General features: G+C 43.8%; 1 protein-coding gene across 1 annotated transcript in view; it reads right to left on the reverse strand.

Annotated features, from left to right (window-relative positions):
• st6galnac5a (ST6 (alpha-N-acetyl-neuraminyl-2,3-beta-galactosyl-1,3)-N-acetylgalactosaminide alpha-2,6-sialyltransferase 5a) overlaps window positions 1-9,750 on the reverse strand; it is a 100,372-nt gene extending 90,622 nt beyond the window's left edge. Inside the window, exon 1 of the mRNA XM_036966673.2 lies at window positions 9,501-9,750. Within this exon, the coding sequence (XP_036822568.1) occupies window positions 9,501-9,515 (15 nt within the window). The 5' untranslated portion in view covers window positions 9,516-9,750. The remainder of the gene's footprint in view (window positions 1-9,500) is intronic.
• Between the last annotated feature and the right edge of the window lie 4,257 nt (window positions 9,751-14,007).

The following is a 14,007-nucleotide window of genomic DNA, read 5'->3' on the forward strand; positions in this document are numbered from 1 at the left end:
ATACTTTAATGAAGACAGCTTCTCCATCCTGGAGGGGGAAATCAATGATTTCCAGGCCCAGGGACATGTACTAGTCTGTGGCGACCTAAATGCCAGAACCGGACAAGAACCCGACACCCTCAGCACACAGGGGGACAAACACCTGCCTGCAGATGACAGCATTCCCTCCCACATATGCCCCCCTAGGCACAACTATGACAACATAACAAACAAAAACGGGTCACAACTCCTGCAGCTCTGTTGCACGCTGGGTATGTACATAGTCAATGGTAGGCTTCGAGGGGACTCCTACGGTAGGTACACCTATAACATTTTTACTGTTAAAATTGGCAAAAAACACACACATTTCTTCACACAGGGTCGTGGGGTTAGACAGGGATGCAGCTTAAGCCCCACCCTCTTCAACACATATATCAACGAATTGGCGCGAGCACTAGAAAGGTCTGCAGCACCCGGCCTCACCCTACTAGAATCCGAAGTCAAATGTCTGCTGTTTGCCGATGATCTGGTGCTTCTGTCACCAACCAAGGAGGGCCTACAGCAGCACCTAGATCTTCTGCACAGATTCTGTCAGACCTGGGCCCTGACAGTAAATCTCAGTAAGACCAAAATAATGGTGTTCCAAAAAAGGTCCAGTCACCAGGACCACAAATACAAATTCCATCTAGACACTGTTGCCCTAGAGCACACAAAAAACTATACATACCTTGGCCTAAACATCAGCGCCACAGGTAACTTCCACAAAGCTGTGAACGATCTGAGAGACAAGGCAAGAAGGGCATTCTATGCCATCAAAAGGAACCTACATTTCAACATACCAATTAGGATTTGGCTAAAAATACTTGAATCAGTAATAGAACCCATTGCCCTTTATGTTTGTGAGGGCTGGGGTCTGCTCACCAACCAAGACTTCACAAAATGGGACAAACACCAAATTGAGACTCTGCACGCAGAATTCTGCAAAAATATCCTCCGTGTACAACGTAGAACACCAAATAATGCAGAGCAGAATTAGGCCGATACCCACTAATTATCAAAATCCAGAAAAGAGCTTTTAAATTCTATAACCACCTAAAAGGAAGCGATCCCCAAACCTTCCATAACAAAGCCATCACCTACAGAGAGATGAACCTGGAGAAGAGTCCCCTAAGCAAGCTGGTCCTGGGGCTCTGTTCACAAACACACCCTACAGAGCCCCAGGACAGCAGCACAATTAGACCCAACCAAATCATGAGAAAACAAAAAGATAGTTACTTGACACATTGGAAAGAATTAACAAAAAAACAGAGCAAACTAGAATGCTATTTGGCCCTAAACAGAGAGTACACAGCGGCAGAATACCTGACCACTGTGACTGACCCAAAATTAAGGAAAGCTTTGACTATGTACAGACTATGTACAGACTCAGTGAGCATAGCCTTGCTATCGAGAAAGGCCGCCGTAGGCAGACATGGCTCTCAAGAGAAGACAGGCTATGTGCTCACTGCCCACAAAATGAGGTGGAAACTGAGCTGCACTTCCTAACCTCCTGCCCAATGTATGACCATATTAGAGACACATATTTCTCTCAGATTACACAGATCCACAAAGAATTAGAAAACAAATCCAATTTTGATAAACTCCCATATCTACTGGGTGAAATTCCACAGTGTTGCATCACAGCAGCAAGATTTGTGACCTGTTGCCACAAGAAAAGGGCAACCAGTGAAGAACGAACACCATTGTAAATACAACCCATATTTATGCTTATTTATTTTCCCTTGTGTACTTTAACCATTTGTACATTGTTAAAACACTGTATATATATATATATATAATATATAATATATATATATATATATATATATATAATATATATATATATATAACATTACATTTGTAATGTCTTTATTGTTTTGAAACTTCTGTATGTGTAATGCAACATTTTCAGACAAGATAGAACTGCCAAAGGGGGCGGTGTTGCAATCTACTGCAAAGATAGCCTGCAAAGTTCTGTCCTACTATCCAGGTCTGTACCCAAACAATTTGAACTTCTACTTTTAAAAATCCACCTCTCTAAAAACAAGTCTCTCACCGTTGCCGCCTGCTATAGACCACCCTCTGCCCCCAGCTGTGCTCTGGACACCATATGTGAACTGATTGCCCCCCATCTATCTTCAGAGCTCGTGCTGCTAGGCGACCTAAACTGGAACATGCTTAACACCCCAGCCATCCTACAATCTAAACTTGATGCCCTCAATCTCACACAAATTATCAATGAACCTACCAGGTACCTCCCCAAAGCCTTAAACACGGGCACCCTCATAGATATCATCCTAACCAACTTCCCCTCTAAATACACCTCTGCTGTCTTCAACCAAGATCTCAGCGATCACTGCCTCATTGCCTGCATTCGTAATGGGTCAGCGGTCAAACGACCTCCTCTCATCACTGTAAAATGCTCCCTGAAATACTTCAGCGAGCAGGCCTTTCTAATCGACCTGGCCGGGGTATCCTGGAAGGATATTGACCTCATCCCGTCAGTAGAGGATGCCTGGATATTTTTTTTCAATGCCTTCCTAACCATCTTAAATAAACATGCCCCATTCAAGAAATTTAGAACCAGGAACAGATATAGCCCTTGGTTCTCCCCAGACCTGACTGCCCTTAACCAACACAAAAACATCCTATGGCGTTCTGCATTAGCATCGAACAGCCCCCGTGATATGCAGCTGTTCAGGGAAGCTAGAAACCATTATACACAGGCAGTTAGAAAAGCCAAGGCTAGCTTTTTCAAGCAGAAATTTGCTTCTTGCAACACTAACTCAAAAAAGTTCTGGGACACTGTAAAGTCCATGGAGAATAAGAACACCTCCTCCCAGCTGCCCACTGCACTGAAGATAGGAAACACTGTCACCACTGATAAATCCACTATAATTGAGAATTTCAATAAGCATTTTTCTACGGCTGGCCATGCTTTCCACCTGGCTACTCCTACCCCTGTCAACAGCACTGCACCCCCAACAGCAACTCGCCCAAGCCTTGCCCATTTCTCCTTCTCCCAAATCCATTCAGCTGATGTTCTGAAAGAGCTGCAAAATCTGGACCCCTACAAATCAGCCGGGCTAGACAATCTGGACCCTTTCTTTCTAAAATTATCTGCCGAAATTGTTGCCACCCCTATTACTAGCCTGTTCAACCTCTCTTTCGTGTCGTCTGAGATTCCCAAAGATTGGAAAGCAGCTGCGGTCATCCCCCTCTTCAAAGGGGGGGACACTCTTGACCCAAACTGCTACAGACCTATATCTATCCTACCATGCCTTTCTAAGGTCTTCGAAAGCCAAGTCAACAAACAGATTACCGACCATTTCGAATCTCACCATACCTTCTCTGCTATTCAATCTGGTTTCAGAGCTGGTCATGGGTGCACCTCAGCCACGCTCAAGGTCCTAAACGATATCTTAACCGCCATCGATAAGAAACATTACTGTGCAGCCGTATTCATTGATCTGGCCAAGGCTTTCGACTCTGTCAATCACCACATCCTCATCGGCAGACTCAACAGCCTTGGTTTCTCAAATGATTGCCTCGCCTGGTTCACCAACTACTTCTCTGATAGAGTTCAGTGTGTCAAATCGGAGGGTCTGTTGTCCGGACCTCTGGCAGTCTCTATGGGGGTGCCACAGGGTTCAATTCTTGGACCGACTCTCTTCTCTGTATACATCAATGAGGTCGCTCTTGCTGCTGGTGAGTCTCTGATCCACCTCTACGCAGACGACACCATTCTGTATACTTCCGGCCCTTCTTTGGACACTGTGTTAACAACCCTCCAGGCAAGCTTCAATGCCATACAACTCTCCTTCCGTGGCCTCCAATTGCTCTTAAATACAAGTAAAACTAAATGCATGCTCTTCAACCGATCGCTACCTGCACCTACCCGCCTGTCCAACATCACTACTCTGGACAGCTCTGACTTAGAATACGTGGACAACTACAAATACTTAGGTGTCTGGTTAGACTGTAAACTCTCCTTCCAGACCCATATCAAACATCTCCAATCCAAAATTAAATCTAGAATTGGCTTCATATTTCGCAACAAAGCATCCTTCACTCATGCTGCCAAACATACCCTTGTAAAACTGACCATCCAACCAATCCTCGACTTTGGCGATGTCATTTACAAAATAGCCTCCAATACCCTACTCAACAAATTGGATGCAGTCTATCACAGTGCAATCCGTTTTGTCACCAAAGCCCCATATACTACCCACCATTGCGACCTGTACGCTCTCGTTGGCTGGCCCTCGTTTCATACTCGTCGCCAAACCCACTGGCTCCATGTCATCTACAAGACCCTGCTAGGTAATGTCCCCCCTTATCTCAGCTCGCTGGTCACCATAGCATCTCCCACCTGTAGCACACGCTCCAGCAGGTATATCTCTCTAGTCACCCCCAAAACCAATTCTTTCTTTGGCCGCCTCTCTTTCCAGTTCTCTGCTGCCAATGACTGGAACGAACTACAAAAATCTCTGAAACTGGAAACACTTATCTCCCTCACTAGCTTTAAGCACCAACTGTCAGAGCAGCTCACAGATTACTGCACCTGTACATAGCCCACCTATAATTTAGCCCAAACAACTACCTCTTTCCCAACTGTATTTAATTTATTTATTTATTTTGCTCCTTTGCACCCCATTATTTTTATTTCTACTTTGCACATTCTTCCATTGCAAATCTACCATTCCAGTGTTTTACTTGCTATATTGTATTTACTTTGCCACCATGGCCTTTTTTGCCTTTACCTCCCTTCTCACCTCATTTGCTCACATCGTATATAGACTTGTTTCTACTGTATTATTGACTGTATGTTGGTTTTACTCCATGTGTAACTCTGTGTCGTTGTATGTGTCAAACTGCTTTGCTTTATCTTGGCCAGGTCGCAATTGTAAATGAGAACTTGTTCTCAACTTGCTTACCTGGTTAAATAAAGGTAAATAAAAAATAAATGTTTACTCTTAATTTTAATTGTTTATTTCACTTTTGTATATTATCTACCTCACTTGTTCTGGCAATGTTAACACATGTTTCCCATGCCAATAAAGCCCCTTGAATTGAGAGGGAGGGAGTGAGAGAGTGAGTGAGGGAGAGAGAGCTACCGGAGGAACACACACACAATCACATAGACAGTCAAACACACAGCAGAGATGTTGACAGATTACCCAGATTACGGTCTGCTAAGTATCCATTGGAACATCTGAGTGGTTGTATTGTCCCGCAGAAACACACACAAACACACACACTGTGTGCCAACAGACACACACACACTGTGTGCCAACAGACACACACACACACACACACACTGTGTGCCAACAGACACACACACACACACACTGTGTGCCAACAGACACACACACACACACTGTGTGCCAACAGACACACACACACACACACACACACTGTGTCCTCGCAGGGACTAGAGTAATCTCAAGAAATACTGGCTCTGCTGCTACACACAAAAAGAAAGACCCTTTTCCACTCAGATTTCTCTTTCTGTACTAACCCCCAAAATATATATATATATTGTATAGAATAAAAGGTCAATATGAAGCTAATCTTGGCATATCATTGATGGAATAGGTTCCCCACAGAACTACAATGAGATTCCCTAGTGTAATCTTATTCTGGAATATAATGTGATTGTATTTCATGTACTATAGCTATGTAGATTCCTTGAAGAACTTAAACATAAACACTATACAGGGTCGTAAAAGTCCCGTAACAATGTGTGTGTCTATAAATCCACATACAGGTGAAGTCAGAAGTTTACGTACACTTAGGTTGGAGTCATTAAAACTAGTTTTTTTTTCAACCACTCCACTAATGTCTTGTTAACAAACTATAGTTTTGGCAAGTCGGTTAGGACATCTACTTTTTGCATGACACAAGTAATTTTTCCAACAATTGTTTACAGACAGATTATTTCACTTATAATTCACTGTATTTCACTGTTCACTGTTCACTATTTTTATAAATACAAATAAAAATTAGCATCAAACAAACAAACTTCTTTGCTCAGGGGTGTGGAGTGAAACAGGGCTGCCCAATAAGTCCAACACTATTTAATTACATGAATGAATTGTACAAAACAGGAGAAGAATCTGCAGCGCCTGGTCTCACACTACACAACACTGGAATCAAGTGTTTGCTGTATGCAGATGACATGTTGTTTATGAAGGTTGAAGGTCCAATCAGAATGTCTGGCTTGTTACTTTTATATTAATCTAGTAAGCACAATATAATTCTCATCACATATCTCACAGGCATAGCAGGTATCCATACGGTAGTGTTTATAATATAACGTCATCAACAGAGCAGGTACGTACACTGAGTGTACAAAACATTAGGAACACATTCCTAATATTGAGTTGCATCCGGTTGTCCTCAGAACAGCCTCAATATGTTGGGGCATGGACCTTGTAGAAGGTGTAGAAAGCGTTCCACAGGGATGCTGGCCCATGTTGTCAAGTTGCCTGGATGTCTTTTTGGGTGGTGGACCATTCTTGATACACACGGGAAACTGTTGAGTTTGGAAAACCCAGCAGCGTTGCAGTTCTTGACACACTTAAAACCAGTGTGCCTGGCACCTACCACCATACTCTGATCAACAGCACTTACATATTTTGTCTTTGCCCATTCACACTCTGGATGATCCATATCTTATGTGTCTGTCTCAGCCTCCAGTATTTATGCCGCAGTAGTTTATGTGTCGGGGGGGCTAGGGTCAGTCTGTTATATCTGGAGTATTTCTCCTGTCTTATCCGGTGTCCTGTGTGAATTTAAGTATGCTCTCTCTAATTCTCTCTTTCTTTCTTTCTCTCTCTCTGAGGACCTGAGCCCTAGGACCATGCCTCAGGACTACCTGGCATGATGACTCCTTGCTGTCCCCAGTCCACCTGGCCGTGCTGCTGCTCCAGTTTCAACTGTTCTGCCTGCGGCTATGGAACCCTGACCTGTTCACTGTGATTACTATTATTTGACCATGCTGGTCATTTATGAACATTTGAACATCTTGGCCATGTTCTGTTATAATCTCCACCCTGCACAGCCAGAAGAGGACTGGCCACCCCTCATAGCCTGGTTCCTCTCTAGGTTTCTTCCTAGGTTTTGTCCTCCCTAGGGAGTTTTTCCTAGCCACCGTGCTTCTACACCTGCATTGCTTGCTGTTTGGGGTTTTAGGCTGGGTTTCTGTACAGCACTTTGAGATATCAGCTGATGTAAGAAGGGCTATATAAATACATTTGATTTGATTTGTCTCAAGGCTTAAAAATCCTTCTTTAACTGGTCTCCTCCTCTTCATCTACACTGATTGAAGTGGATTTAACAGGTGACATCAATAAGGGATCATAGCTTTCACCTGGAATTACCTGGTCAGTTTATGTGATGGAAAGAGCAGGTGTCCCTAATATTTTGTACACTCAGTGAATACCAGCTCTTTGCATCTTAGAGAACAATTGAAACAGGCATTACATTAATATGTAGAAAATAAGACATTTAATTAAAACAAGAAATGAAATATAGTGTCATGTCACAATTAGACGTTTATCCATGTTTCTCAAACATCACATTTTTAAAGTTTAGGCATTAATTCTGAATGGTTGAACGGTTGAGGTAAAGGTTAATGTTTCCAAAACAAACATCTCGAAAACTATTTTCCATTGCTGGATTTGAACTTGCAACCTATGAAATCCGAGGTATTAACTCTGATTGGTTAAGGTAAGGGTTACGGTTTGGTTTCTGGATTTTAACCTATAACCTATGGCAGCTATTCCCAAATTGGGATGTACCCCCAGGGGTATGTGCAATGCGTAGCCAAATAAAAATGTGATTCACATTTTATAAAGTAATAAATAAATAAATGTTTTTTTTCCAACAAAAAATAATTCTGATTGACATTTTCAAACTGTCCATTTATATTTTCCAACGGGGCTACACATTTGGGTGATGTTTTTCTCGCCTGAATGACCTGAATCTAGGATTACAGGGGCTTTCCGCAACTATATTCAATGTGCGGGACAAAATTGAGGATATGATTAAGTTGGTTAAGCTATGAGAAGCTATAAGAAGTTGGAGCTCTTCTCTGTCTGCATTAACAAGTCTTTCCATCATTGTATGATTTTTGTGTGTGCAAAGGAACTCAAGCTTACGGACAAAGTCAAATGTGATAATGCGCAATTACGCAGGAATGACACAAACAACTGGATTTGTTATCCCTTTCATGCCCTGCCTCCAGTCCACTTACCGATATCTGAACAAGACAGCCTCGTTGAAATTGCAACAAGCGGATTTGTGAAAAATAAATTTAATCAGAAGCCACTTCCACATTTCTGGATAGGGCTGCGCTCAGTATCCTGCCTTGGCAAGTCGCGCTTTTAAGACACTGATGCCCTTTGCAACCACGTACCTATGTGAGAGTGGATTCTCGGCCCTCGCTAGCATGAAAACTAAATACAGGCACAGACCGTGTGTGGAAAATGATTTCAGACTGAGACTCTCTCCAACACAACATTGCAGAGTTATGTGCATCCTTTCAAGCACACCCTTCTCATTAACCTGTGGTGAGTTATTCACAATTTTCGATGACAAATTAAGGTTTTATATGTAAGATGGTTAAATAAAGAGCAAAAGTATTGATTATTATTATGTTTTGTGCCCGGGTCCTATAACAGCTCTTTGTCACTTCGCACGAGGCGGGTTGTGACAAAAACTCACACTCATTCTTATGTTTAATAAATGTATCGTACAGTGTTTGTGTGGCAGGTTTACAATGATGGCAAAAAAACAACATTTGAGAGTGATCTGACCCTGGTGCTGGAGGGGGTACGCAGCTGGAGGTTGAATGTTTGAAGGGGTACGGGACTATAAAAAGTTTGGGAACCACTGACCCATGGTAATACGATTAGACACATCCGCCATACATTTTGCAAAACGGAAACCTACTTGAAACTAAACTCTAGTGGCCAATTTCCCGATGTCCTCTGACATCGATGGATTTATTTTATTTAACTCGGCAAGTCTAAGAACTACTTCCTACAATAACGGCGTACCGGGGAACAGTGAGATAACGGCCTTGTTCAGGGGCAGAACGACATATTTTTACCTTAGCAGTTCGGGATTCGATCCAGCAACCTTTCCGTTACTGACCCAACGCTCTAACCACTAGATTACCTGCCGCTCCGGACGTCGACTTGTACCACGAGTGACCTGACTGTAAATTCCATGTTAACATATTTCTTAATAATTCACTAGGTATTGTTCAAAGCCCTGCAGTCATCTCCTTTTCAGCCGAGAACAGCTAGTGAACACTAGGTTACAGGCACTGAACAGTAAACTACAGGAGACTGACTACATGGCGGCTAGAAGGAACATGCCTTCTGTAGAGACTAATTGTTCAATTGTGCAGACAGGCAGTAATAGCCTAAGAATAGGCACACCACGACAATAATAGTTATACGAGCTCTTACCATAGGTGGCTTCATTTTGCAGCACCTTGTCGTCTTATTTCCCACTGTGTGCACGTGTAGCTCCACTTTTCCTCATGGTATAAATCAGTTGAATATATACCGGCGGAATAATATCTTCTCGCATCCCACCACCGTCACCCCGTCATTATCGGTATGGTGTTGTTGTGATGTGTTGTGTTTCTAGCAGATCCTGTGTGTGTCAGTCACATCACCTTCTGCCTGTATAGAAATGGACTGAAAGCCAAGTGCCGCGATTCATAGCTGACGGGACAGATGTTGCCTGTTGGGAGTACTGCGTGGTCTTAAAGTTGACTGTGTTCACGTCTGAAGTAGAAAACAAGCATCAACATGTATCTGTAATCAATAGGGATGCTGGAATACAGTGCAGAGCCACCGTAACCACAGTAACCACACAGACATATTTCGGTTAATTTTGATCCGTCAAAAAGGTGCTGTCCACGATATTGCTGCTAAATCCGCGGCCGATCTGCGCTAACCACTGGGCTGTCTGTGGTTCTGAACCACCCCACTGGGCTGTCTGTGGTTCTGAACCACCCCACTGGGCTGTCTGTGGTTCTGAACCACTGGGCTGTCTGTGGTTCTGAACCACTCCACTGGGCTGTCTGTGGTTCTGAACCACTGGGCTGTCTGTGGTTCTGAACCACTCCACTGGGCTGTCTGTGGTTCTCAACCACTGGGCTGTCTGTGGTTCTGAACCACTCCACTGGGCTGTCTGTGGTTCTGAACCACTCCACTGGGCTGTCTGTGGTTCTGAACCACTGGGCTGTCTGTGGTTCTGAATTTAATTCGGGTCCGTTTTCTGTCAGTTCACGCTGAGTACGGTACTCTCTCTGAACTGACGGCCGATCTTTAAGTTCACGCTGGTTGCTGCTGTCCAAGGGGATGAATTGGTGTCGCAGACTCTTATGACTGGTCAGCTAACCTGTTTCACAGCCTGATACACATATGATCTTATGCCAATTACTAACTGTTAGTATCTGAACATTGTTGCTGACATCATAGTTTTACTGTATATATCTATATGAGACAGGTACTACAATAGATATAATATATCATAGTTTTACTGTATATATCTATATGGGACAGGTACTACAATAGATATAATATATCATAGTTTTACTGTATATATCTATATGAGACAGGTACTACAATAGATATAATATATCATAGTTTTACTGTATATATCTATATGAGACAGATACTACCATAGATATAATATATAGTTTTACTGTATATACTGTATCTATATGGGACAGGTACTACCATAGATATAACACATCATAGTTTTACTGTATATTTCAATATGGGACCGGTACTACAATAGATAGAATATATCACCGTTTTACTGTATATATCTATATGGGACAGGTACTACCATAGATATAATATAATCATAGTTTTACTGTATATATCTATATGGGACAGGTACTACCATAGATATAATATAATCATAGTTTTACTGTATATATCTATATGAGACAGGTACTACCATAGATATAATATATCATAGTTTCACTGTATATATCTATATGGGACAGGTACTACCATAGATATAATATATCATAGTTTTACTGTATATATTGTAGCAGGCTCAAGGGGGTGGGGTTTCCATTTCATCAAGTTCAACAACCAAACACTTACAGGGAGCACAATTAGAATGCAAATGGAGAATTTATTGGGTATATTTGCACATGGTGGGAAGGGGGGAGGGATCCAGCAACCAGTTCACAACAGGTAATCGTACTGATAATTCTCCCGCTTCTCACACTCTCAAAAACACGCGTTTCCCTCTCGGTCCTTTCCCTCTTTGTGCAGCCCGCTTCCTCTTTTATCCCCAAGCACTCAACGGCTTAATGATCCACTGGCTTGCCTCGTGAGGGCAGGAAGTCCATATAAGGATCAGGGGGGTGGAGCCAGCAGGGGTGCAAGATATCTTCCGTTAATCACCACTCCACTCACCTCCTCAGCTCCGACCGGGAGGGGCGGTCCAGCTCCCTAGAGTATCCCTCCTGGAGAAGACATCTGCATTTCCATCGGCCACACCTGATCTGTGGACGACAGAGAAAGCAAAGGGCTGTAGGGGAACCAGCAGGTGACCCGGACGATACTGTCCTTGTTCCGTGACATCCAAACCAGGGGTGCATGGTCTGCCACGAGGGTTAAGTACCGTCCCAATTACTAATATTTCAGCATCTCCAGTGCCCACTTAATCGCAAGACATTCTTTCTCCACAGTGGAATGTCTTGGTTCCCGTGGCAACAGCTTCCGACTAATGACTGGGTGTTCCTCACCTTCTTGTAGCTGTGATAGGACGACACCCACCCCTGTTTTGGACGCATCGGTCTGAACCACCAGTGGTTTGTACCTGATTCTTGGTGAGGGGGCGAAGCCAGTCCCAAATCGTCTCCACTTTCTTCACCTGGGGTTTTACACATCTCCTCCCGATCGTGTACCCCAGGTACTCAGCCTCCCGCAGACATTTCCTTGGGTTAGCTGTTAGCCCCACACCCCGTAAGGCCTGCACTATTACGCTCACCTGGTTAAGATGGGTCTCCCACTCACTCCCATGGATTAAAATATCATCGAGGTAGACAACCGCGTACACGCGATGGGGACAGAGAAACCAGTCCATCAATCACTGGAAGGTGGTGGGGGGAGCCCCCAAAAGGCAGCTTACTGTTGTTTTTATTTCTTTACCTACCTATTGTTCAACGAATACCTTTTTTGCACTGTTGCTTAGAGTCTGTAAATAAGCATTTCACTGTGAGGTCTACACCTGTTTGTCCCGAAAATTGTCTAGAAAGGTTTGAATTTGTTGTTGCCTAATTGTTTTTTGGCAGATTTCCACACTACTTTCCTTCCATCTATAGCATTTCTTAATATTATTCAGTTCATTTGGCTTTGATGCCTCATGACTGAGCATAGCTCTGTTCAAGTAGACTGTGATTTTGCTGTGGTCTGATAGGGGTGTCAGTGGACTGACTGTGAACACTGAGACACTCTGGGTTGAGGTCAGTGATAAAGTAGTCTACAGAACTACTGCCAAGAGTTGAGCTAACTACCATAGGAGTCCCCTCGAAGCCTACCTTTGACTATGTACAGACCCATTATCTGACAGAGCTGCAGGAGTTGTGACCTGTTTTGTTGGTTATGTTGTCATAGTTGTGCCTAGGGGGGGGCGTATGGGGGAGGGAATGCTGTCACCTCCAGGCAGGTGTTTGTCCCCCTGTGTGCTGAGGATGTCAGGTTCTTGTCCAGTTCTGGCATTTAGGTCGCCACAGACTAGTACATGTCCCTGGGCCTGGAAATGATTGATCTCTCCCCCAGGATGGAGAAGCTGTCTTCATTAAAGTATGGGTGATTCTAATGGGATGATATAGGTAGCACACAGGAGGACATTTTTCTCTGTTTAGATCATTTCCTTTTGAATTTCTAGCCAATTTCTGTAACCTAGAGGACAACCAGTGGGTCCATCTCCTCTATACCACCCACCTGGTAGTGTGGTGGATGGGACTACCAGCTCTCTGTAACCTAGAGGGCAACCAGTAGGTCCATCTCCTCTATACCACCCACCTGGTAGTGTGGTGGATGGGATGACCAGCTCTCTGTAACCTAGAGGACAACCAGTGGGTCCATCTCCTCTATACCACCCACCTGGTAGTGTGGTGGATGGGACTACCAGCTCTCTGTAACCTAGAGGGCAACCAGTGGGTCCATCTCCTCTATACCACCCACCTGGTAGTGTGGTGGATGGGACTACCAGCTCTCTGTAACCTAGAGGGCAACCAGTGGGTCCATCTCCTCTATACCACACACCTGGTAGTGTGGTGGATGGGACTACCAGCTCTCTGTAACCTAGATGACAACCAGTGGGTCCATCTCCTCTATACCACCCACTGGGTAGTGTGGTGGATGGGACTACCACCTCTCTGTAACCTAGAGGGAAACTAGTGGGTCCATCTCCTCTATACCACCCACCTGGTAGTGTGGTGGATGGGACTACCAGCTCTCTGTAACCTAGAGGACAACCAGTGGGTCTGTCTCCTCAATACCACCCACCTGGTAGTGTGGTGGATGGGACTACCAGCTCTCTGTAACCTAGAGGGCAACCAGTGGGTCCATCTCCTCTATACCACCCACCTGGTAGTTTGGTGGATGGGACTACCAGCTCTCTGTAACCTAGAGGGAAACTAGTGCAGATGAGTAAACAGATAAATATAGGTTGTATTTACAATGTTTGTGCTACACTTGTTGCCCTGTTTTCATGGCAACGGGACAAACATCTTCTATTTCACCTTTCAGATAATCAATGTTAGACTTTTCTTTCAATTCTTTGTGGGTCTGTGTGATCTCTCTCTCTCTCTCTATATATATATATATCTCACACTTCTCTCTCTCTCTCACACTATTCTCTCTCTCTCTCACACTATTCTCTCTCTCTCTCTCTCTACTCTCTCTCTCTCTCTCTCTCTGTCTCTCTCTCTCT

This window comes from Oncorhynchus mykiss, chromosome 28, assembly GCF_057628025.1.
Source record: "Oncorhynchus mykiss isolate SJ-2025 chromosome 28, ASM5762802v1, whole genome shotgun sequence".
NCBI classification, from domain to species: Eukaryota; Metazoa; Chordata; class Actinopteri; order Salmoniformes; family Salmonidae; genus Oncorhynchus; species Oncorhynchus mykiss.